The 26879-nt window shown below is 49.5% G+C and overlaps 1 protein-coding gene across 8 annotated transcripts in view; it reads left to right on the top strand.

Moving 5' to 3' along the window:
* The window catches only part of fbrsl1 (fibrosin-like 1), a 250091-nt gene that overhangs the window by 203953 nt on the left and 19259 nt on the right, over positions 1–26879 (top strand). For all 8 annotated transcript variants that reach the window (XM_079746814.1, XM_079746817.1, XM_079746816.1 and 5 more), the window contains 2 exons: positions 8517–8565; positions 26231–26717. In XM_079746814.1, coding sequence (XP_079602940.1) covers positions 8517–8565; positions 26231–26717 — 536 coding nt within the window. The remainder of the gene's footprint in view (positions 1–8516; positions 8566–26230; positions 26718–26879) is intronic.

Below are 26879 nucleotides of genomic sequence, written 5' to 3'. Positions count from 1 at the left end.
TGGCGAGGAGGACTTCATCAAAAACGCCACACCGGCCACGGCCTGGGTTGACCCTTATCTTACCTTTAGAGAGATATTGCTGCTGCTACTACTACTTCCCTATAATCAAAACCCCACCCAGCCCCTCCACCTCTTCCACCCCCTGGTTGCTTACACACAGGTGCTGGGGGAACCGTGTGTTTGTGTGTGTGTGTGTGTGCTTTCCTTTACGCCACCCAAGCACCACATCCGGCACACATTAATTGAGTTAAATGGGCAGCGATGGACGAGATGATTTGTCTGTCGGGCTTTTATCGCTGCAATTTAGACTGTAGCTCATTGAATTATGCTGCTTAATGAGGGCTTTCTGCAGGCGCGCCGTCTCTACGGACATTAACGCACGCAGGTTCATTTCACCGGGTAGCAGGGGACGAAGCGCGCCCTAATTCACCGAGAATTTCCGCAGGATAATCATCTGAAAGCTTTTCGTGTACGCCGAGAGTCTAGTCCGTGTTTATTTTTGTTTTCGGTGTTCTCTCTGTTCTGTATGCTGTTGTGTTTGGTGTTATTTTCGGTTCCTTTCCTTCCTTGGTTTTTCTCTGTAACGGACCAGGTTGCATTGTATCTTCCACCTCCTTCTCCTCTTCCTCCTGCTCGATGTGGTGCGTGCCTCTGTACCTCCCGACCCCCCCATCTAATTTGCAGGCTAACCTGACAGTGGCAGCCATGATAAGGGCCAGCAACGGCTGCCACTCCTCCCTCCCCCTCTCTGTCCCACCAGTGCTTGGAGGGGAGGTGGGAGGAAGAGGGAGGGAGGGAGACGAGCTGGGGACATGGAGACCATGGCTAATATTTTACACAGAGCTCAAGGCCCCTCACGGCATTCGTTTTTAACTGCCTCTGTTGCTAGGGAAGGAGACAGGCACGCACGCGCGCACACACACACACACACACACACACACACACACACACACACACACACACACACTCACACACATGCACACGCACAGACGCGTCGCAAGATGGCTGTGAAAATGGCAGGGCTTAGGGCTATGTAAAGAGGTGTCTGTGTGTGTGTGTGTGTGTGTGTGTGTGTGTGTGTGTGTGTGTGTGTGTGTGTGTGTGTGTGTGTGTGTGTGTGTGTGTGTGTGTGTGTGTGTGCCGAATGCGTCAGCCTCCCCTTGTATCTGTGCCGGCGTGTCACACACACGCCGGCACAGATACACGGCAGCCTGCCGCATTCTGCACGGTAACTATGGAATGCCTTCCCATCTCGGTGATGCCTCTGGTCGCAGGCGGATTTCTGCTCGTTGACAGTTGCGTGGGAGGTTCGGGGGAGAGGAGGGAGGCGAGCTCTGGGCTGGAGGGATGTGGAGTTTGGGTGTGGGGGGGGGCGGGGGGGAGTGGGAGTCGAGGGCTACCACACCACAGCCCCCGCTGGCCCCCACACCTGTTCTGACAAGGTGTGGAGGGATGGAGGCGTAATGTGGGGTAGGGGCTCCCCGCCGCCGCTAGCGCACACGTCTCGCCATGGGAGGGCGGGGGCTGATAATAAAGCACCGCTCTGGAGGTCATTACGTCTGCGTGGCAGGGGAGGGGAAGGGGAGGGCAGGAGAGGGGATGGAGAGGGGAGAGGAGGAGGAGGAGGAGAAGGAGGAGGAGGAGAAGGACGAATGCAGGAGGAGATAATTAATTTTGCCTTCACGTGGCTCCCTGGGTGCCCCCACAGTGGGCGGAGAGCGTTAGCCGCTACGCTGTTAGCTGCTAAGCTATGTTAGCCGCTACGCCGCTAACAAATGCTTTGTTGGAGACTGAGCAAAGGGGGTTATAGCGGTAGACTGGTCGCGGTGTCCATTGCAGGAGGTTGAGGAGCATTAATGGGCAAAGCGAAGGGAACATCCGGCCTGTCAACAGCAGCGCTGGAGGCTGCAGGCGGGGGGAATGTTAGCGGCGGTAAGTGGAGGGAGTCGGGGGGGGGAGGAGGAGGAGCAGGAGGTGGCAGTTGACAGTGATGAAACACCTGGCAGGAAGGTGTGCGTGTGTGTGTGTGTGTGTGTGTGTGTGTGTGGGTGTGATGGAGGTGGGAAGTGTTGACTTGAGGTTTGAGGGTTGTGGGGACCTCGAGGTGCTGCCAGGGTAATGGAGAGCCTGCCTGTTCATGCTGCCGTCTGTGCCTGTGAGTCACCTCGCTCTCTCTCTCTCTCTCTCTCTCTCTCTCTCTCTCTCTCTCTCTCTCTCTCTTCTCTCTCTTTCTTTCTTGCTCTTTCACTTTCTATCTTTTTTCCTCAAGCTGCATGTGTCTTTCCTCCCCTGACCTTCTGATAGATGACACGACCGCTACCTAGCTTTTTTCAGTACTGCTATCAATTCACCCCCCCCCCCCCCCCCCCCATACACACACACACACGCACACGTATACATGCACAGGGAGATTTCCTGGATACGTATGCATCATATGCCCTAGTGTCATATTTGAGGCGCTTTATTATAATTGTATTTCTGTTTGTCAGGCGTATTGATACGCTGTATTTGTTTAGTACACTCTATCAAACCTTATCACACAACACTGACATATGCTATTACCTGGCCTTAGGCCTAAGACAAGGTGCCGCTACTGCTTGTGACAAATCAAGGGTTTGTATGGGAGAGTTTAAAGTGCGACTAATGCTACTTATCTATATTTAAAACAAAACCATTTCCTCCGGAGAAAGTTTAAATTTAAATATATCTAAGTAATGGTGTCTGTTGTTGCTTGTTTTCTAACTGATATTAAAATGGCTTTGTCAAGCTATAGATAAGCATAGATTGCTTTATCAATGCACCCGGGCTTCAAATGTGATTGCAAAGGCTGCAGCTTTACAGTAGAGATTACGGTTAAGTCTTCAACATTCATGAATTGATTGCTTTGTGCAGCAAGTCCCCAAAATATCATAAAAGTGAGGATATTAAGCCATTAAGTCAACAATATTATGGTGATCCAGTCGATACGGCCCGGGCTCTACTATCAGCAACTTCAGTCCAATAGCTTCCTCATATATCAAAATGGCAGCTTCTAAACGACTCCATGGTTCTCTCCCAAACGGCGTGCATTACATTCATTCCTCTTCACAATGGGGTCTGTGGCGTGCAATGCGTCTATATTACTCCTCCTTTACCACTGGGAGGCCGGCCTATAACACCCCTTCAGGAGCTCTGAGCATGCCAAACGACTTAGAACCAAACTGTAATCACAGGTTTCTGCACGGCACAAGCCCACAGCACGTCTTTCAGAGGTTTCTTTGTGTTCACACGGCAGCTGTTGTGATCGCAGTACTGACCTGCAGGTGAAATAAGATACGTATATATTCTTACCTCGAAGTGGGTGGATGGGTTCCTTCTGCCTGTGTGTGCGTGTGTGTGTGTTTGTGTTTGCATGTGTGTTTACGTGCGTGCGTGTGCGTGTATGTGTGTGTAAATAAGTAAGTCAGTTCAGTTGAGGCTACAGCGAGACTCTGTGTCTTCCTCTCATGATGAGGAAACCTCATCATGCAGTTAGAGATCTGGGATCAGAGGTAAGCAGGCAGGCAGCTGTGGATCGTTTGATATAGCGGCGGTGGGGCAGGTAGGGGGTGTTTACGGCCATGAGAGATTGGACTCTCAGCAGTCTTCAGTAAATGAGGTTAATTGAATCTGAGTAATTGCTGACCTTCCTGTCTTTGGGAAATCACAGACTTAACTGATCAATGCCTTTCATAAATTCATGTCTGAAGGTCATGGTCTTGATTAGCGCTACACACACACATACACATATACACATACACACACAAACGCACACATCCTTGCTTCAGCAATTTACAAAAAAGTCTATGTTTGTGTTGTAGAAGCGTTTTTTAACACAGCAAAATACAATTAAGCTTGTCCTCTATGGTTTTTTCGTTCCTCCTAATGATTTAGCTTGCGTTGTCATCAGGTGAAATGGAATGGTTTATCTGAAAGATATACACCCACCCTGCACACACAAAACCATTTTGCTGCCTCAGCAAATGCAGAAATGCTTCGCAGTAAATGTCTCACTTAATGCTGGCAGGTTTTTTACTGCCTACCCCGCTTTCTTTCTTCACTCTCTCTCTCCTACCCTCTTTCTTTCCTCTTCTATCTCTCTCCCTCTCTCTCTCTCTCTCTCTCTCTCTCTCACTCTGTCCCTCTGCAGTACAGCCATTATTTTGAGATTTATGCGACTAATAAGTCACTGGTGCCGAGGGAAGTTGGGGTTGGACTTTCTAGAACAAACAGCAGTGTAATTTGTAATTTGGCATTCCCTAAATCTGGGAATTACGATCATGCTCTTTTGGGAGTTAGCACTCTGTGGTGGGTTTTACTGCCCCACCACGTCTCTCCATCACCGCTTTCTCTTTATGCCCTGCTCTTTCTTTCTTTCTCTATCACGAGTTATCTCTCTCTCTCTCTCTCTCTCTCTCTCAGGCCTTCTTTCTCTCTCTTGCTCCCTCTCTCTCTCACACTTGCTCCCTCTCTTTTCCCAGTATTCCACTGTGGCGGCGGAGGAAACAGAAGGATTTCACAGCTGCCTCCGCCAGGGCCCTGTGACCTCCCCTCGCCTCCTTTCCTTTTCTGTTCTTTTATTTCTTCCTTCCCTCCATCTCCCCCCCCCAGCAGCCTGGTTCTCTCCTGGGGGAGGGCTTGTGTGGCTGGGAGGAAGCTGAATCATAAAGCATGGCTAATGAATAGAATGGGGAAGGAAAGCGGAGGCCCCGCCGACGGCCCTCCAGAGAGGACGCCAGGGCCCCCAGAAGCCCCAGGCTCAAATAGCAGACAGAGCCCTTGTAAAGGTCACGCTTCCTGGGGCTCGCTCCAAGGGCTTTCTGGCTTCCAGGCAATGTGGCTTGAATTTCCCCTACCTTTGGGTTTTTTCGTTGTTGTTTTTTTTATGGTTAAATTCCCCCCTGTTTCCTTTGGAAAACCTGGCCTTTTTGCTCTTCTGTTTTTCTTTCTGTCTGTCAGTGTGTCTTTCTCCATCCACCAGCGCACACAAGCACGCACATACACCCTGACCCAGCTGTCTGAGTTTTTTTCTGTGGAAGCTGGGGGTTCCCTCCACAAAGAGATTGTGAAGAATGTGTTACATGCGACCTCTGCCCACCACAACCGCAGGCGGCTCCGCCGTCCGACCCTACACCCCTATTCAAAGATGTCCACTTGACCGGCGCATAAACCCTCAAACGAGTTCTAGATAAACGACCAGCTTGCCAAATCCTTGCCCTGTTTTTAACATGCCTTTTTTAAGACGGGCTTTTGTGAGCCTGCCTTGTAATTGTGGAATTATACGACTGAGTCACACAGACTTGGCAGGTGCAAAACAGACCCATTAAACCTAAATATTGGTTTGTGTCTGTGTCCTTGCGTTTTTGGATGTGAAACAACCCCGCCGCACACAAAAAATAAAAGGGCTGTCTGGCCAGGCCGCCTCAGAGATAAATACATCACAGCCATCCAAGCGCTTCATAAACGGGCGGCCGGGTGCTCCCGTTCTTTTTCTCAGTGAGATGTTATGTCTCCTGCTCTCTGGGTAACCGAGCTCTAACATTTATATGGCGTACGGATGGCGGCGTCTGACAGCCCCTCTCCTCCCCAGCCCTTTGGGGAGTATTTTTTCTTCCTGCGTGTGTGTTTTCTTCTGTTTAACTTCGGTGACCCTGAGTTCCTCTCCGGCAGCAGCACTGCTGCCCCTGCTCCGGCTCCCGTGTCCATTTGACAAGCCTCGTTTCATCCCAGGGCCACGTATTTCTCTCCTCACATGGGGCCCGATGTGGCGGTGGTTCAACACGCAGGAGGTTGGCCCGCCCACTCGCCCGCCACAGCGTTGGAAGTGCAGCGCTGGGGGGGTTAAATGTCGTCCAGAACGTACAAAGGGGGGCTTGTGCGTGTAAGGCCGCCGCCCCTGGTTATGGGAGACTGGAAAAGGAAGGGTTGACCGCACACACATCCACCGTGAACTGATCTCACCCTCTCTTCTCTCATCTCTTTGCCCAGCCGTTTGTCATAGCTATATATTTTTTTGTTACAGTCATTAAACATACGCTCGTATCCACAGCAATGTACAGTGATTTGTTTTTAAAGGGTAATTCCGGTGTAAAATGGATTTGGGATATGTTTTGTATGATAACGAGTTTTGTATGATAACGAGGTAGATTGACAAACACAGAGATTGTGACATCCATCAGCAACACGCAAGCTCTGTGTTCGCCAATCTACTTATCGAGTCTTAATAACAAAATAGTGCCGACGGGTGGTCTGCTGATGGTATTGTGTGTATAAAATTTCCTTTTTAATAAACAATCTGTATACATACAAAGTTCTCAATGCCTCGTTTTATATGTTAAGACCCTTATTATACTACCAAAGAAGTGTCAGGCTACTTTTAGCCTTTTAAGTGGTTTAAATTAGCGATTTAGTTTTAACCATAACCAGTTCCCCCATCGTTCCAAGTTTATAGCGTTTCGATAGAATCAGCTAAAAACAGCCAACTGAAGAAAGCGTCTATATGCGGATTTTGTGCTCCAAAACGAACGTTTCGACTCGTTATCATACAAAACATATCCCAAATCCATTTTACACCGGAATTACCCTTTAAGGTGCAGAATATTAATGAGCAGGTAGGGGTCAGGGCGTCTTGCTCAAGAACGCCTGCAACTTGACGGCAGATGTTGGGGTTCGAACACAGAACCATTCAGCTAGGAATCAAACTATCCCAACAGTGAAGACTAACTTCGACTCTCCCCCGTAACCTGGGTGAAAGCATTAAGTCGGTGAAGGAATCCAAAAAGAAAAAACAGACACTGAGTATCCCACAGCAACCGTCAGCAAAGAGTAACGTTTCAACAACGACGACATTCAACCCCCCTTCCCGATGAAGAAGTAGCACACGGTGGCATGCGGCAAGGAGATTGTGCCGGTCTCGGAGAGAAGAGCACGTCCTCCAAACACTTGAGAGGAACGAACGGGATGCCAAGGATGGCCATCTGTGTTTACGAAATCATTTGCTTTCTCTCGTCGTCGTCGTCATTTGCCTTCTCTCCTGCTCTCTCTCTCTCCCTCTCCTACGTCTCTCTCTGTCTGTCTCCTGCGTTTGCTCTGATTCACTGTTCAGTCTTTACATATGTTTCCTTGGTGGCTTGTGCGCACGCCGAAGAGAAAGAAAAAGAAATAACTAGCGTGGCAGCTAAGGAGACCCGGGCCTTTTGGGTGAAGCATATGCTCGACTCTCACAAAGTTTCAGGAGTCTGCGGAACCCAGTGGGGAGGCACTAATGCAAGGGAGGGGAATGCTTGGGTTACACAGAGGGACTGTATAGACTGACATTAAAGGCTCGGGGGGAAAGGTGGGGGGGGGGGTTCTCCTGGTTTACATTAAGGCCCGGGCTTACCGCTCAGCGCTTGTTGTTGTTCCAGCACGCCGCACAAAGCCAGGTTGTGTCTGGGTTTACTTGCCTTGTAATCAGCGCGTTGGATGTTCTCGCGGATAGCCGAAGGCTACATGTTTTCAGATCCGCCCCCCCCCCCCCCCAAACACACACCGCACCACAACACACACACGGGAAAATAGAGGTATGTGTTTTGATTGTACAAGGCCCTGCCGGGTTCTCTACTTAGGTTGAGTACGTAAGATAAAACATTCACTTGTTTAGTCTCCCCTCCGCTAGCGCTAAACACTCCAGATCCTTCCGCAGACCACTTCACTCACACTTCCTGGTAAAATGCATCTCACCCTGGTCGGTATTTCGGCCCCTTGTGATTGGTCGCAGTCTGAAGACCTTCCTGCTTGATTTGAACCGGGACTAATGCCAGCGCTGCATGTAAGGTGCTGCTCATGCAGAAAGAATGGAAATGCGACATTTCATTTTATGAGCACTATTAGTCTCCCTATTTGCCTCTTTGTTTGCTTACCAGACACACAATGATGATATCCAAGATTTAAGAGTCACATTCTGTGTGTGAGTGTGTGTATCGGTGAAGGTCCATTCCCACATTTACACTGCATGGGTGCGAGTGTACATGTGTATACACAACATATACATGTGTGGGTTGTTGTGCGGGACTCCCAAGATGGTGGTGTTTGAATATGTGCCCATATAGGTGTGTGTGTAGAGGATCTTTGTGCGTGGATTCCGTGGAGCTACCTTAGCGACTTCCTCTGTCTGGTGCCGTGCTGAGTGAGAGCCTTCAGGTGGTACAACAGTGCCCCCTAATGTCAGGGTGGGGTCAGGGACTCGCTCAGGGACTGCTAGGTTCACAGGGAGCGTCCCTCGCTGAGGCACACGGCCTTCCAGTGATGGTCCCCCCCGTCCTCCGGGTCAGCAGAGAGACCTAGACAGAAATACACAAATGCTTTTGAAAACGCCTTTTGTTTTTGATAAAGATTATCAATGCTGATGCACTTGAAGGAACCCTGAGGATTGCAAAGCCAGCGTCCGCCTACACACTCCCTGGAGGCCTCCATCTTAATGTGTCCTCCCCTTGTGATTCTTGTTCCCCTTTTTGCAGGTTTCGGATGTAGGATCGGAAAAGCTCTTCACCCCCACCACACCAAAAGGTAAGAGCTTGGTGTGCACTGCCCCTCTTTATTCATCCTTGTCTTCCTCCCTCTCTTCGTCCTCGTCCGCCTCCTCCTCCTCATTATTAAACACAACAGAGAACCGGGCTCAGTGGACCAAATCCAAATCTTCCTAGCCTCTAATCCTCCGACTTCCATTCACATTTAAATGACAGCGGGCATAAACGGAGTCTGGCGACTACAGATGCATACATTCTCTCTTTGAGTGTGTAGTGGTAGGAGTGGGTTTTTTGTGCGTTGTGTGTTCTGTGTTGTTGGACGACCCCACGGAGGGTTTAACCCTCCTGCATATTGGCTCATTAGAGGGGATTTGAAGCTTCTCTGCCACATGCTCCCACAAACGGGAAACTTCCCCTCGGGCGAAAACAAGCTCCCTGACAGCAGGCCTGGTCTGCGATGGACGCCAGGCCAAAGGGAGAGAGACTCAGAATTATACTATATACGTGTGTGTGTGTGTGTGTGTGTGTGTGTGTGTGTGTGTGTGTGTGTGTGTGTGTGTGTGTGTGTGTGTGTGTGTGTGTGTGTGTGTGGTGAGAGACGGTGTGTAGGTGTGTTTATATTCACATGCATTAAATGTGTTAGGATGTACTTGTGTGTGTGTGTGTGTGTGTGTGTGTGTGTGTGTGTGTGTGTGTGTGTGTGTGTGTGTGTGTGTGTGAGCGAGAAAAGGTTTGTAGGTGTGTGTATATTCACATGCACAAAATCTGTTGGGATGTATTTGTGTGTGTGAGAGAGAAGGTGTGTAGGTGTGTGTTAATGCACATGCACAAAATGTGTTGTATGTCATTTGTGTGTGTGTGAGTCTGTTTGCATGCTTTGCGCTTGCCTTATCCGCCCACGGCAACATTTGGAGCGAGTCATCGAACACAGTGAGAGAAAAATGAATTGATTGAAGGAAAAAAGAATCCTATGCTGGACCAATGCAAGTCCCACACCAAAGACGTCAATAACAGCGCTTTTGCAGAAAGCGCTGTTACTCTCCTATATTAGAAAACAGCCGAGTGGTCGGTTTCCCTTTAATGTTTTCTGAGTCCATGGAATATATCCCTCTTAAAGGGCAAAATAAAACCTCAAGGTTGCTGAGTGTGACCACATTTGCCGTTGAAGCCCAAGGCATACCAACAATGGATTTTGGAACATACCATTAAACAAGGGACACCATAAACAGTCAAAGCATATACGTTCTCCCTTCACTGGTATAATAATGAAAATAAATGTTGTCCATGTTGACCAAATGTCCATTGTTCATGTGGCCGAATTACCTAAATAATATTCATCAGACTGTATTGATTTGATTTTTATTCCTGTTTAACCGAGCCTCTGTCTGCGGAGGTGTTCATGCCGGTGTCCCTCTAATTAGATTGGCCCCTAATGTCAGGGCCTGCACTGGGGCCAGTAAGGATTAGAAGCTTGGAATTACATTCGCAGCCAATCCCATCAGCCAGCCTAAATCGGGGGAATAGGGTGTTTTTGTGTGTATGTGTGCACGTGCGTGTTGTTTGCATGTGAGTAAGGATGTAGAAGCGGTACCTACAAAGGCACAGAACTAGTAGTAGGGGGGGTGTGAGGTAAGGGCCAGGTCAGTCACCCTCACCCTCGAAGCTTGCATGAGTTGACGATGTGGTGATGTGATGAGGAGGTAACGATGAGATGATGAGAATGTATAATTGGCAATGTCTTCCATTGGTTAACATCGTTCTCTGTGCTCAACTAGACTAGTGAAATGAATCGCTTTATGCGCGTGTGTGTGTGTGTGTGTGTGTGTGTGTGTTTGTGTGTGATTCATAGCAGCCTGTTTTCCCTCAGGGACTGCATGTGCTTTATGCATCTCTCACTGTCCTCTGGGATAAACTGAAAAAAAAAAAACTGTCTTCTCTCTGATCTCACACACACACACACACACACACACACACACACACACACACACACACACAGAGGAGAGAAGAGACTCATAACACTAGTCTAGTTGGATGCGATGGAACAGCAAATGTCAAACGTGAAACAAAGCTCTTTGAGAACGGCTGGCTCCTCGTCTCTGTAATATTCTTCCCTGTCTCCGGAACACGCTTCCTTTCATTACGAGCTCTATTCCTCCTGCTCTGTCGGCGTGCCGTCGCTGCGGTATGTGCGCGCTCACACTGCATGGTGCAAAAGGGGGTTTGACTCCAGATTGCACCACCGTCGTCCTGTTGTCTGCCACCGTTAATGAAACGGTTTGGGGCTAATGGCAGAGAGGAGAGAGCAAACGCTCTAATCACCGACGCCACACCGCTGTGATTATACACACAGTGCTAGAAAAACCACCCGGCAACTGTGCCGTGCGCTTCTCCTCCCGCTGTCTTCTGGTTGCTGCTCTGCCTTCGTCTTCGCCGCTGGTGTGTTGACAGCCTGTTAAGAGCTACACAGGAATAGAACGGATCTGAAGTGCTTGGATGTTGTCGGCTAACAGCTGGCAGACGATAACCCGGCACCCCTCCCTCAGCTGGGGGGTTATCAGGTTGGAAGGTCTCTGGGAAGAAAAAACAGGGCAAGCGATACCTGCCTGTTTAGAGCGAGTTTTTCTATTTACTTCCTGTCTCGAAACCTCCTGCAAATTATTGATTTCCTGGAGGAAGGTGTGCTGGAGAAACACGGCAACAGCACTTGCACTCTTGTCAGGGTTTGTTGTGTTTATTTTTTTGGGTGTTTTTTTTTACTTATTGAATTAGATAGAGTTTCATTTCACAGAGTTGACATGGGGAGCAGAGATTTAACCGTCCAGCTTCCTGGCCTAGATAAACACACACACACACTGTGAATACAGACATGCACCTAGCTAGTGTTGTTAGCGCCTATAGGAGATGGTGGTAGTTCATCCAGCATGCTGAAGCAGGAGAGAGATCCAGAATTGCTGTGCCGGCACTTGAATAAACTCAAGAGTGATGGTATTTTGTATGCCTCACATGCTGCAGTACTGCCTAGCATTACCTTTCAATTCTACTTTTTCCCCTTCAAACAGCATGGACTTCTGTATGCATTTTTTGTTACGCAATATGCTTCAGCACCATAGCCAATCCAAATCCAAATCCTTTTTTGGCAAATCAAGTACTTTATGTTATTGAAGACCATTTCATCTGGCCAGTGTTTGTCGACTGTAGACATGCCACCAGGCGGACCCCCACCAGCGGATCATAGTTTGCAGTCCAGCGAGTGGACCCAGGGCATCTTGGGTAGCCAGAGAAAGATTGGTGGAAAACCCATTTCTGAAGTGGATTTGTGCCCTTGTAATCCCGATTAATTTTGACCCGTTGTGCTCATTTTAAACAGCGCATTACAGTAAGCGTGAACACAGCGCGCTCTGGGGCGAAACCGGGAGCTTAGCGGCTTTGCAGGGCTTAGCTGCAGATGGCATTTTAAGCCGGACTTAATAAATTGTTTCCATTAAACTTACCGGCCCACACATACAGGATTAGACCGGCGGAACAAAGGAAGGAGAGAGCGTGCAGACGGAGAGGGAAAGAAAACACTGACTCCATGTTAAACTGTCTTTCTCTCAGTCTCTCTCTCAGTCTCTCTCTCAGTCTCTATCTCGCTCTCTCTCTCTCTCCCTCCCTCTCTCCCCCTCTCTCTCCCTCTCCCTCTCTCTGGGATGAAAGGGTTACTGCTATTGCGTTTGAATGTGAATAGAAAACCCACACAGGGCCAATCTCGGGGCGCTGTCAGGGATGTCGGACCAATTCCCCCTAATTGACGTGGAGGCAAACAAACCGAAAAAAAGATGCATAAACCATTTAGCTTGGCAGTGGATTTAGACTTGATCCTCCTAGTGTTTACATACAAACATGGTTACCAGTGGATTTCAGGAAGCCCATATTATGGCCTTTTTTATGGAGTCTTACGCTCGTAGATCCATCTTTGCTATTGTCCAAAATCAATCCCTCACAGACTGTGAAGTAAAACCCAGTGTCTCCGCCTGCTCCTCCCCCCTCGTCCTCCCCCTTTTATTCTCTCCCCCCGGCTGGCCCCGGCCTCCATCCACGCCCCGCTGTGCTCTGGCCCTGCTCCCTAAGCTCTCATTATGTGCTCCACAGTTCAGGGTCCCACCGCGACCAACCGCTAATCAACAGCCCCTGTCTGCAGACCCCCCTCCTCTCAAGGGCTGCTGCCGAGGGGGGCTTTGTTCTGCCGCTCTTTGCCGCATGTCAATGAAGAAGAGCTATGGGCCTCCTCCTCTTCCACCTCTTCCTCCTCTTCCTCCTCTACCACCTCCTCTTCCCCCTCTTCATCAGCTTCCTAGTCCTCCTCCTCTACCGCTGCCGGCACTTCTCCAAGTGCCCTGTGGGTCTGGCGTTGCTGCACCATGGCACTAGCCCCTGCAAGCTACAGCAATCATACGGAAAAACCCAGCCGCAATCTCACTGCATTATGGAGTAGGCATGGAGGAGGTGGAAGAGAGATTGGCAAGGTCAGGGGCAGGGAGGGGAATTGAGGGCAGCCGGTAAGGAGGGAAGGGCAGGCGGGGTAGAGCAGGGTGCATGTTTGTATTCAGCAGGCGGGGCCCTCCTCTGGCCAGGTCACGGTGATGTATCGCTCACCCCTGGCCGCGCCGGCCCTCACTGTTTGTGGCCCCTCGCCCATTAAATAATGAATGGAGGTTGACCTTCTGACCAGCTAATCAGCCTTTTTTTTTTGTATGCCGGTGATATAACGGCTCGAGTCAGACCGGATTGTAGGTGGAGGGAGAGCGAGGGTAGCTGGCTGGTGGGGAGGACAGGAGGTGGTGGGGGGAAGCACGGAGGTTGCTCTGGCTTCAGGCCTGCCAGATTAGCTGGCGGTGGAATTAAACGCAAACCGTCAACGCTGAGGAATCTAAGCCTGGTACAGCTCGACTCTGCGCCCCTCTGTGATTTGTTTGACAGGGCACAGCCTTCTCACTGGGGAGACTCTTTCTCTTTGCAGTCAAGGGGCCGATGGGGCTGTGTTGACAGATTGCTTATTGCAGAGGTTTCTGTGGGGCGTTGGCTGTCCAGGCAAACATGGGACAGTCACACTGTGTTCGGTATGGTTTCTATAAGCTCTGAGGCAACACGTCTGGATGCAGGGCGTTGTGTTGCCACACTGCTCTCCGTTTGCTAACAAGTTTTCACATTTGGATGAAATTCAATTTAACATACAAATTAGTTATTTCATCTAATTTTTATGTGGTGAGCAAGAGGGTGTAGTTTCTTAGCAGCTTTAGCTCACTGATAAAGTAATGACTTTAAAGTGCGTTATTATTTTTCCAGGAGGGGTGCTTGATATTGTTCTGTCCTAGCACAGCCATATGAGCTGGGTGATTTGCTGTGGATGGAAGTGGCTGGTATTAAATGTTTATTTTGTTGGTAGTACTACTGCTGTATGGACAGCCACACAGGTTTGAGTGATGAAAATACACAGGTGGAAGGCAGCGGAAAAAGACGTGTTTAATTATTAATTGAGCCATTACAGGCAGAGATTGCCTTTTTTGATTTAAGGCAGGAAGCGGGCTTCAGGGACAACGAAAGCAATTACAGAAAATCCCAGCATGCACTTCAGCTGCCCATCGTTTTACCTTGTGCTGTGAAAGATGAGATAAAGGGGGAATGAAAGACAGAACGGTATGTATGTTACATTGCAGCTTTCCATAAATTATTTGAATTCTTCCTAAATATTTATGGCATTTGAAATTATGATTAAATTGTCATGTAGTATTCATGGGATAGGAAAGGTCCTTCAAACAGACAAAACATCATTACCCACAATCCCTCCATAGAGAGGTGAGGGAATACGTGAGCTCATCTATTCTAATGCAGAAAGTGTTGTTGGGCAGTGCTGGTCCTTTTGGAGATGGCTTTTTTCTTAGGACCAAAAATGACACGATTATAAATTTGTTTCTCTCTGTACAATGCAATTAACAGGCCTCTTATGCTCGTGTCGATATGTCCCCCTGTCCCTTAGCACACACTCTGGGGTCTTTAGATACACTCTTAGATCCATTAGAACGCCCTCGACTCTGTAAAAAGGTCTTGCTGTCTTGCTCGCTTTGCTCCCACCTCCAAGTAGAAAATGCATTAAGTAGTCAATGCAATTTCCCCCCAAAGTGCCCACCAAAGATATTAAGGGGGGAAAAAGTGAAAAAATCTGTGATTAACCTATACCTTTTGTAAACCACACCTGAGCTGGTTTTTCGCTATGGTATTGCCAGATACATTTCCAGCACTCCCCTGGCCTGTCCAAGCATGTCATTCCAATCACCTTTCACCCCTCTCTTTTCTGCTATCACCACTCCAGTGTAACAAATCAGGAACAGAAATAAAAGTGCTTGTTTTCTGTTGGTATGACCGAGAGATGACACATCCTTACATATCAGCCGACTGAGCAATTGACCGCCCAGCCGAGCTTAAGGACTACTGAGGGTGTCTAACCTGTCACCCACTCCATTCGTTCTCAGTCATCAAGGGAAGAACAAGCGAAATAGATTAGGTCTTCTTGCACCGAAGCCATTATGCCGCAGCTCTGAAAAGAAAGCAGTGGTTCAGTACATCCTAACGTATCTTTAGGCCACTAGAATCCCTGCAAAGGAAAGACTGTGCTGAACCCAAGCGCTCGCTAGGCAGGCGCCTTCCTGGGGTCTGGCTCACTAACTGATTCACTAAACCCCAGGGCTTAGGCCTTGGCAGAGAGCTCATGCCTCGCCAATGAGCGTAGGAGATCAGAGGGTCCCTCCCTGACAGGGAGAGGGCTTCTCTGGAGATAAGCTGATGTCCCTCTGGCTTGACAAGCTGACTTGTGGGTACCCCACCGTCCACCATCCACCCCCCCCCCCCTTATTTATTTTTTGTTGCAACATATAAAGGAATGGCTCTAGAGAAGGCACTAGCTCCCATTTCCTTCATAGTTACTCCTCTTCTTCCTCCTCCACACACACACACACACACATACACACACACACACACACACACACACACACACACACACACACACACACACACACACACACACACACACACACACACACACTACAAGCTCTGTGTGGAAGGCATAAGCATTGTTTATCTGAAAGAGCGTATGAGCTGCATCTTATCGGTGCTGTCAGGCTTTTAATGTGACTGTGTGACGCCCACAATGGCCGGGCCGTTTCGGATTTTTGTCCTTTATTCCTGGCTTCACAAATTTTGTCAGGAAGAGCCTTTGTTTCTCCTCCCCATCACCACTGCTGCTCCATCTCTGTCCCCCCCCCCCCCCCATTTGTCATAAGAATCTCTTTCCTCCCCCGCTAGAGCCTCCGTTTTGAGCAGTTCACAACCAATGTTGTTTGCAGATGACGGCGTAATGTTCGTTGACAAAGGCAGATGGTTAGCAATTGTGGCCAAACACGCCGGTTGGATGATGTCTAATCGCTGGCAGGGGGACAGTCGTCAGCCTAGATGGATATTACAAACACGCTTGTAATGGATTTGACGTTTTGGGAAGCAGTTCACACAGGATTATGAAGATGAGAAACGCATTGCCAGAGACAGGACGGATGTAAAGTGCTTCTGATTCCCTCAAGGACAAGGACATCCACGCGTATAGGATAGAGCGCCAGAGAGGATTCTGGGAAGATAAAAGCCAATCTCAGGAAGCGTAGACCCCTAATCAAGCTTGTCTGCTAAATTAAGTCATTTTTATAGAATGCAGCTGGTGCTCCGATTTTTATCATTATTTAGCCCATTTCCATTTTTCTTACACACGTCTGTTGTAACACAATGTTTGATAGACAAATTGATAGAGCATTAAATATTCAACACAATGATGCCAAAGTTATCTTTGAATGTCATATTTGGAAACCTTTTGTTTGTGCCCCTCTATAGACAGTGTGTCTGGGTTCACACCACAGGATTGGGCCAAATAGGCTTAAAGTTTGGGTGATAGACCCCAAGCTATTAGCCTTGAACTTAAATCATGGCCAAAAAAGTAATCCAACACGGCCACCAAGAAAGAAATAGCCTTTGGACCTCCTCTCCATCTGGCCGACAGAGACGTTAATTGGCCTTGTGTTTTGTGGCGAGACTAGCGGTAATACTTTGAGACACGGGGGCCCCACATTTCGGATTTCAGTGGTGCGGAGACGAGGGGGGGGGGGGGGGGTCCTCTGTTTAAGTGTTGATTTTGGCTACCTACCTGCATATTCCCTGCAATGAGCACTGGTGTGTGGCTCCCCCTCTAACGACTTCTCACATTAATGTGCCATTTAGCCCCGACAAGGGCTACCAGCGCCCTGGCTGTTGGTTTTGCGCTGTCAGGGAGCAGCAGAACCGAGGATCTCATGGCTGTTTGCTTTGGAAGACAGGGACAGTGAGACACCCAACACCATGTGACCTATGGAATAATCCATGGGCGTCTCAACAGTGTGTTTCAACTCGTAAAGCTTGTGTGTGTCCTGGGGTTTTTCACTGGGGTTTTCAGCAGTGGGGGTGATGGAGAGTGCATCTGCATCAGCTGCAGCGCACAGCATTAATCTTGAAGGCCTAGCATAGAATCAGTCCTAATCCAGGTGACAGGTACCACCTGAGCCCCTGGACAAGGAGGGACGGAAAACTCCCTTCCAGATATAACACTCATAGAACAGAGTGATTATAGTCCTACAGAAGATTCCTGGTATTGTCTGTTGAGGAGTGACAGGATCATTTTGTTGAATCAAAATGTTGGTGTGGTTGGGGTGGATTTGCTAGAACCTCTCCTTTGTTCTGCTGGCTCATGCGATTTTGTTGTGTACTTATTGAAAATCTTTCTACCTGGAAAACAAAGAAACAAATGATGAATAAAGGATTAGGCGATAGCTAAATTGCTGTTTTGGCAATTCCACTTTTTCCTAAAAGTCTCTTCTTTGATTGCTCAAGCAATTTGGTTTGATCACAAGTAAAAGTTTGTGGAACGTAGCGTTTTTTTACGCTTTTGAATTTTGCATTCAAACCAACGATAGGTAGACAAACTATTTCAGAAAGAATGATCGATTTGAGATGCATCATTTGTGTATGTGGCTTCTTGACTGCGTAACCAGCTCACGTGTGTGTATGTGTGTGTTTGCGTGTGTGTTGATGCGCTTTGATCAGATCAGAGCTTGATCAGTGGTTGATCAGCCCCCCCCCCCCCCGAGTCTTGTCGCCATTAGTTTTCCTGACACTGCTCTTAACCTTCCATCTCTCTATCGTCCACCTTATTAACTTCCACCTCTCAGTCACTTCCCAGCCTCTATCCTACCCCCTTCCCTTGCTCCTATCCTTTACTTTCTTAGCCTCTCTCCTCTCGTTTCCCTCCCTACTCCCCCCTCCAACCCTCTCATGTTTATCTCTGTTTATGGAGATACACATGAGAGACACAGACACACATCACCTACCGCTGTAATCAGGAATGATGGATTGGAAGCCAGGAAGGACTTTGTGTGTTTGCGAACCCGATACCCCCATTGAATCCCCCGTCCTCCTCTCCCCTTGGCTGGTGGTGGGGGTGGGGGTGGTGGTGGGGGTGGTGACGGCGGACATGCGGGGAAAATCCAAACAAACCGAGAAGCCTTTTGTGTGTTTGTCTTGCTAAGCTCTGCATGAGAGTTATTCCAAACATCTGCACATCGGGCTGCTTAAGTATGTCCTCACTCTTGACAAGCAAGTCAGTGCCAAAGGGGAGAAAAAAATAAAAAATATAGAAATACTGCAGGACTGGAAGACACTCAGATGTCTTGGGGCTGTCATTCTGCTAACCCCCCCTTAGACATGACTATCTCACTCCCAGGAAATGGGTACATAGCCTGCTAAGGACTAGGCAGTCATGTTGGCTTGGAGCCATTCGTTCAGACGAAAGATGGCGACCCTGGCCCAGTCACAAACAGCTGGTGGGTGTCCATCTGCGGGCCTAATTACCCAGCAGCCTCCATGGAGCAGCTTAGCACTGGTCTCATCTGAACACTGGGTATGCCTATAAACCAGCTGCTGATTGCTCCAGAGTGTCCATACTCAGCAGTGGGATCCTTCAGAGCAGTGGACAGTTGGGATAAACACGTGAAACCTGGGTTTCAAGTGTCCTTCAGAGTTTCACTGTATGCTAACATTAGCTTGCTTACACTCGGAGGCTTTGTATACAAATCTCTCACTGCTACTGTCAGCTGAAATGAAGGACAGAGGTCTATTGGCATCCATGGCCAACCCTTACGTTTTGGATTAGGTCTGTATTATATTTTGTTTATCTCGCCCTATAATGAAATACCTTACAATGGATTATTTTTCCATCTGTAGAAGTTGTATCGTGTATATTGAAATAACATAGTTAAGGCTAGATAGGCTTTTCCCTTGCTTTTCTCTCTGCTTACCAAACAGCAGGAGCTTGGGCCTGTGAGAACAGGACAACACCAGATGTAAACATGACGTTAAATTGTGGGGGCTGATGAATGATCCATCCCTGACTGCTTTAGGCCGTTGCTGATAGAGAGGCTTGTTTCTCTTTGTGGCCCTGTGATCCCTATTGAATCCCACTAGCCTGCGTGGTGCACAGGTTGGAGCCGAAGCATTCTTGCTTGTCAGTTGAGATTACCTGGTGTTACTGGGGGCCTGTGTGCTACGACGTATTTGCATGAAAACAGGTGGGTATCTGGAGAAACATCTTAGTCAAAGCTAAAGCTTGTGACACTCAAAGCCACGGAGTGCTGTGGGCCGGCCGGGAGCCAGAGGAAAGCTGATATGATGCGGGGGGGAGATGTTTGTCCTGCTCTTTTCACGGTGTTGAATGGCTGTGACTGCGTTCGTCAAAACAGTGAACGGAGGGGCCTGGAAAACGCTTAGTGGCTGTCAGCCACCGATTGTTGCTTGAAGGGGTGAAAACGGAGATGAGGAGGAACGGAGGCGTATGAGTAAAGCACGCTTACGGTTTCAGCTCCACCGTCATGCTACTTAGCATACGTTGAAGGATTTTCACCCGTCCATCCCCGTAGCATTGAGAAGTAATCAGTTAGGCCCTGAAAGATAATAGTGTTGCTACTTAGCCACATGTGGGCATTTTTAAGCAGGCTCACACTCGAAATTCCACCTTTTGTTTTGCCTCTTTAAGAGCACTGCGTTTAAGCCAGGATTCCAAGCTCTTCACTGTACTTCTGCTGTATTTTATTTGCCTCTCTTTCTCTTATACCTCTCATTCATTTCTCTCTTCCTCTCCACTCTCTCCGTGAATCGTAAAAAGCAGCTGGTGGCCCTAATAGAGGATGCTTTCCTGTGGAGAAACCCGAGCAGCATTGTTCAGGTTGTTACGGCGCTCCGGCGAGCCTAAGTGAAGCTGACTGGCTGCTTAAGAAGCACAGCCCACACTGGGCTACGCCTGTGGCCTCCTGTGGTGAGGGACTCTGAAAGGGAGTCACTGGAGGTACAGAGGGGGCCCCCGGTGAGCCAGCCCACCAGCTCTCCTCCTGCTCTCCGCGGCGGGCGTGACGGGAGGTGGGAGTTAAGTCCTTTATTAGAAGTGGCAGGCGTTGTCTCCAGCCGCCGCGATAATTGCAGCGCCACGTCGGCCGCCGTAATCAATCAGGACAGCTGCCGCCACGGTGCCGCGGTCGGCCTCGCCGACGTGTAGCGCTAATTAATGAAATGATAAGGACGCTGCACACGGCCCTGCCAAAACAACCGCCGCCGGATTGGCTTCCTCCTCGCCCCTTTTTTTTTCTTTCTGCTCCCCCCACCCCTCCCCTCATCTCACACACTTTTACACTCCTGTCTTTCGGTTGGGTGGCGCTGGTTCCAGGGGTGACTCCGCGGGGTGAAGACCGGGGTCCCCGGGGGGATGGTCAGGGGTCAACGACGGTGAAAGGGGGTCACATTCCCGGCTGACAGGGTGGGCCATGTCGGAGAAGACGTTAGACTTCAGCGTTTCTGTGGAGAGCTCCGAGATGGTCTTCTGTTTCATTCAGGAAAGCCCAGCAGCACTGACCTTCAGTGACCCACTGGCTGGAGAGTGATTGCTTGCCCAATGAACCGTCTTAACAAAGCATTGCCGGCGGGGTCGGGGATTGTGACCCGAAACAGGAAGACGATTCCTAAGTGTGGAGGCTTCTTACCTTCTGAGAAGAGCCAAGAGATCATTGTGCACAATGTGTAAACAACATACAAAAGCTTATTTTTATAAAATCATAATAGCGTCTCAGCCAATTTTAATAATAAGCATTGACTTTCAGCTCGCTGCTGCGACCAATGTTCCGAAACACATGGACGGCGCATGTATCCTGCACCATATGGCTGGCCTTTGAAATTTTGGAGGCTGATATCGGGAGGAAAAACACAGCATTAATCCTACCTCCCCACAGCTGCCCTCGGCTGCCAGCTCTTTGAAATGAACATCAGGTCTTCTTGGTGTATGCCTGGGCTTTGACTGTAAATGGGTGAGAGCTTAACACATATCCCTTCTGCCTACCATCCCTTCCCTTTGTTAGCCGCAGAGCAGAGGATAAGAAAAAAGAGGGCTAATTGAAAGATGGCAGCTGTCCCCGCGGTCTCGCTAGCTTGGCCAACGCTCCCCTCGCTCCATTCCTTCCCCCATTAACATCCCGGATTGATCTGGAAAAAGTTCCACTCCATGGCCTCTATGACCACCATCTTGGAGTAGGTGCCCAAGGCAGTAGGAATAGATTTGTTTTTCTCAGTCTTTTTTATTACTAGACAGGCGATTCGCTGCCGACCGGCTCCTTCTGTTCTCCACATTCAAAATACCCCCCTGCCGCCCCCCGCCAGTGAACGTTGAATACCTCACAGCAGTGAAGTGTGGATTGCCAAGAGTGAGGTTTCCTGCCATCTGCCAGTATCTGGTATAACCATCTCCCACAACCACAAGCCGCTCTTGAGCCAAAACCTGGCTCTTGTCTAGATCGCCTGCCTAGGATAGGTTTCAAATCCGGACTGTTGGTTCAAGCTCAACGTCAAAGAATATGTTTTTTTCTTTTATATCCTGCCAACCGAAGCTCGAGAAGATGAGAGATCGAGGAAGGGCACGTTTACCACACCCTGATTCTGCATCCTGCAACGTCTTTCAGAGAGACCTGCTGCTTGTTTTAAATATCTATCCATTTTACTTGTCCTGGTCTTATCAGCACTTTGAATGTTTACGCTTTTGCAAAACAATGAAGCGAGCCAACCACCAAATTTGCCTGGAAAATGAGTCCACCCGGTGGCCTTGCATTCCTCTCCCGTCCCGCAGACCACACAGCCTCAACCCTCCCTTGTCGCATTCAGAATTTGCATCTCCTCATATCTGATCTGAAAAGCCTATTTGCATACCGTTTCTATTTCCCTGTCCGTTGTATACACTGCCGCCGGCCTCTGTGGCGGCCCAGGTAATTCGTCAACACTGTGCCGACATTTACATTCCCAGCACAGTTCTGTTGATGATTCTGTGTAGGAGGCTGAATGAGCAGAGTCTCCAGGGCAGGGTGTCTCATTCGGGTGACAGCCAAGTTCATGCGCAGGTGGGCCAAATGAGGTTGCACGGAAAGAAAAAGTGAGAAAAGCCCTGTTTGAAGGAGAACTTTTTTTCAGTGACTCTATCAAAGCCAAGACATTTTGAGTTAAGAAGTGAGCCAATGTTTTTGTGAATGAATCTCTTTTTCTCAACAGTTTGGGAGCTTGTAATCTCATCATACATGATTGCACTTGACTTTATTTGTACTTGCTTTCCACGGTCTGCCTCCCGGTGTAAACAGGGAACTCTCGTTAACCCCTGGGCCATATTTTAGTGCTACTTAATAGCTATAGTAAGCTGCCACCTTATCCCCCTGGTTAATGACAGCAATCCAAGGGCCAGGCTCGTCCAATCCATCCCCAGCCCGACCATCTGGCTGCTTAGAGACCCGAAGAGGCCTGCCGTCGCTGCCAGCTGGCCAGATGTTCCACTGGGACACAATGGAGGGTCAGGCCTGAAGGAGAACGGGGATCAGAACAGCTGTGCAGCGACACCAAGCGACATCCCCAGTCCCCGCTGGTCGTATCAGTCACGGCAAAGACATCCCGGTCCCCTTAACCCCCCCATCAGCCGCTGCCCGGCAGCCGCCACCCGACCCGGGGTGATACCGCACACGGCAAGTGCTCCCAGGGAGGGCTCCGAATCCCCTGAGTAAGCACGGGCCACAGGAACAACTATAAAAAGATCAATACTGTGATGAGATGTCATCTGGTGAGCAGGCCTGCCAACACCCCCCCCCCCCTTTCCCTGCCTCCCCCCTGGGGAACGTCCCTGTCTCGGTGTTGCCCTCCACTCTCCCCTAGTCCCCCCAGCTCCCCCACAAGCCGGGCTTGCCTCCAACCTGCCCCGACTCACTCTCCCACCATCTGCTTTGGGTCCCTGCAGGGCAGCGATCCACCGAGAAGCTGCTTTGAATTGAGTGCGAACGTTGGTGAGGTACTTGTCTCGTTTGACAGTCCGTCGCTCGGATGGCGGAGGAGGAGTGGCTTGAGGAGGAGGGGGTAAAAAAAACAAAAAGGGAAGGAAAAATAATAAAACAATGGCAACTTTGACAGTTTGTTGGTGGTGGTGGTGGGGGCGTGGGGCACAGGTTGACAGGTGTTAGGTTATTTTTTGCTTCAAGGGGAATGTTACCTGTTGCTGCACAGAGCCCTATGACATTCCTGACATCTTGTCATCCTTGCAAGTTTGTTTACTCTCAAAATGGGTGCCCGTAAAGGCCGAAGAATATTTGAATGAGGAAGCAAATTAGGGGCCACCATAGTGTATTCTCCAGCCACTGGCGCTTTTGCTTTGTTGTTCATTCCATTTTATTGAATTAAATTCTTCAGGTTTGTTTTTGTTTAATTTTTTTCTTCTGTCACTTTATTTTTATAGTTTTTCCGCTGCCCCGTGTATACCACTGCACCAGACTGCCACACGACTCTAATAACATTAAAATAGCAAGGATGCTCATGGGCGCTTGGGGGAGCTGACCCACGCAGCATCTTCTCCTCATGCAAATATATGTGTGTATTTCTGTTTTGTATATTAGAAAAGTGCAGGTTCGAAACCCCATGTCCACAGTGCTCATCGTTGCCCTACTTCCCTTGTCTGCTCATTCATGTCATGTGTTTGCTACACTCTAAAAAAAAAAAGTACATCAGACCAGCTCATTCATGATATACAAGTTGTGCTTTTTTTTCAAGGTTTTACTGATCTTGACAGCCTTTTACCATGGTTACAAAACTGAATTCCCCCTCCGGTCATATTTAATTGATAACAGCACACCGAGAGCACAACATTAAGCGTGTAACATTGTTGTGTTGTGAAAGGAGCCGCTGAGCTAATGTAATCTTATATTTTGCTCAATGAATCTGGTCACCACATGAATTGAAAGCTTTCCCTCCTTAATTCTGCTTCCCTGGTGTGTGTGTGTGTGTGTGTGTGTGTGTGTGTGTGTGTGTGTGTGTGTGTGTGTGTGTGTGTGTGTGTGTGTGTGTGTGTGTGTGTGTGTGTGTGTGTTTGCATGCGTGCGTGCGTGTGCTTGTGTGTGGGCGAGTAGGCCTGTGTGGTATACCAGAGTGTACGGTATACTAGTGTGTATATGCGTGTGTACGTGTGATATGGCAGTCTGTGCATATGTGGCAGTGTGTGTGTGTGTGTGTGCATGTGTCTGGCCCGGGTAGGGGGATTTTTAATGAGGGATAGTCTGGCCTGAGCAGATCCCTCCTCCCTCCATTACAGCCCATTAGAATCATCATTAAGACGGGACACTGCTCGCCGCTCCCTGGCTCCCAGCATTAGTATAGGAAGCCCCTCTCTATCTCCTAGTGGTGGCAGCACGGCCTCTCATAGCATCGCTGCATCCTCCCATATTGTGTCTGGGAGGACAGGTTGCCACAGCAACATCCTGCCGAGGGCGACATTTCGATTGTGGATGCTGGCCCCTCTCTCTCTCTCTCTCTCTCTCTCTCTCTCTCTCTCTCTCTCTCTCTCTCTCTCTCTCTCTCTCTCTCTCTCTCTCTCTCTCTCTCTCTCTCTCTCTTGTCAAGGCCTCGCGATTTCTATGTAAAAACCCAAATGCCTCCTGCCTGCACCACTACCACCACGTGAGCACAAAATTCATCGAATTTAAAATGAAATCCAAAACTCTGCCTTTTATAGTGTCCCCTTTTCTTTTTTTTACATAAAAAGGGTGCTCGCATCCTTCAAAGTGGAAGCAGGCCTTTTAATAGGCGCTGGATATTCCATTAAGCGGCAGCATGTCGCGCTCCCTCTGTTGTGATGGGGGCTCCAGGGCTCTTCACGCTCTCTGCTGCTGTCGAGGGCGCCCTGTGGGAGCTTTTTTAATTGAGGCACGAGTTACAGTCATCCGAATTGACTGTTAAGTCTTACTACACCCGCCGCGCTAGATTAAAACCGCTCCGAGAGCCCCCGCGTCTCTGCCGTTCTCCCTCTTTATCCCTCTCTCTCTCTCTCACTCCTCTCGTCTAACCCACTCGCTCCGGCAGTGTACTTCCTCTCCCTGCGAGATAGTCTTTTGCATGCGGCACAGCTTCCGCAGCGCTTAAGTGGATTTTGTTTTGCCGCCGCCAGCTTTTGACAGTGTTCAGAAGCACCGCTGGAATGTATCGCTTAAAGTTGTCAAAACTTGTCAAACCTTCCTAACTTAATGCCCTGGGAGCCTGGGTCTGCGTGTGTGTGTGAGGGTGTGTGAGGGCACTGGGACAGGGCTGGAGCGGACGGGCAGGCTGATACGTCCTCCATGTGATGGAGAGATGGGTCGTTCTGTGTCTAGATAGCTAAGATAACTATTGTGGCAGGGGAGGCGGTGAAACAAAAGAGGGGCTGTGATCCGTCTTCGGAGCACAATGGAAACATAATTATTTCATGCCAGATTGCGTGCTCAGCAAAGGCCCGGAATAAGGGGTCGGCATTTAACTTTAATTAGCTGTGATTTATTCATACTGACTGGATCGCCGGCAGAAATTGGATCATCTGATTATAGCGGAGCATGAAAATGACCTGATTAAACACAACCTAGAGAATGGAGAGAGGAGCCTTGGGTCAGGGGACCCGTGGAAACAATGCTGCCGCTATCCTGGAAACGTAGCCTCCACTCTGCTGGTGCTTCGCTCATTTCCTCTCATTTCATCCAGGAAGTGTTAGTAATCACAGTTGACCACTTTTTTCCAAAGTGACCAAAAGTTTTTAAACATAATCAACATGATGCATACATGCATGTATACATACATGCATATAGACACACACACACACACACACACACACACACACACACACACACACACACACACACACACACACACACACACGCACACGCACGCACGCGTACATACATACATACATACACACACACACACACACACACACACACACACACACACACACACACACACACACACACACACACACACACACACACACACACACACACACACACACACACACACACACACAGACACACACACATACATACATACATACATACATACATAATGAATGAGCAGGTAGAGCTTAAGGCATTTTGCTTAGGAACGCTTGTAGATACACCACTGATATTAGGGCTTGATCCCAGAACCTCCCAACTGGGAGTCCCTGCCCCCTTAACGCTCGACTGTACCGCCCCTTCCCCTTCTCACAGTGGTCTTCCCCTCTGTCGTCCGTGTTTGTTCAGGTGTGCCAGCGAATGAGATTCCGGAGCCCAAAAAGACCTGCAGCTCGGCCAAGGTCTCGGGGCTCCAACGCAGCCAGGAGCAAAGCATCAGCCAGGTGCCCTTCTCCCCGCCGGCGCCCAGCCCCACCCCGGCGTCCGCGCCTACGGGCTCCCCTGCGCCCGCCGCCGCCGCGCCGCCCCCTCCAGAGCCTCCCCGGGCCCGGCTCCCCTCGCCGCCACCGCCGCCGCTCAGCGTCAAGAAGAAGGAGCTGCAGCTGCAGCCGCTACAGCAGCTGCTGCGACCCCCGTCGGTCCCTTCCAGCCCGCCGCTGTTGAGGGCTCCGCCCCACGGCCACCCCCTGCCTCACCCTCACCCTCACCCTCACCCTTCTCACGCCCACCCGGACTCCCGCCTGCTCCCGCCTTCGCAGCACCGCGACCGGCGGCTCCTCGGACACCACCACCCGTTGCACCACCCTCTGCAATACACCAGCCTTCAGGACATCAGGTAGGAGGCCGGCTGCGCTCCGTTGCTACGTCCGCACGTCCCACTCCACCTGTCGAGTACACTCGACGTGGACGGAGTTAATGGTACAACTCCGCATCTCTTTGTTTAGTCCAAAACAGAAGGAACAATACAGTTCAATCATGATGAGCTAAACACCCAAAC

Source organism: Pollachius pollachius (genome assembly GCF_949987615.1).
Source record: "Pollachius pollachius genome assembly, chromosome: 1".
Classification (NCBI taxonomy): Eukaryota; Metazoa; Chordata; class Actinopteri; order Gadiformes; family Gadidae; genus Pollachius; species Pollachius pollachius.
Note: the sequence above shows the minus strand (reverse complement) of the source record. Positions and strands in the feature narration are given on the sequence as shown.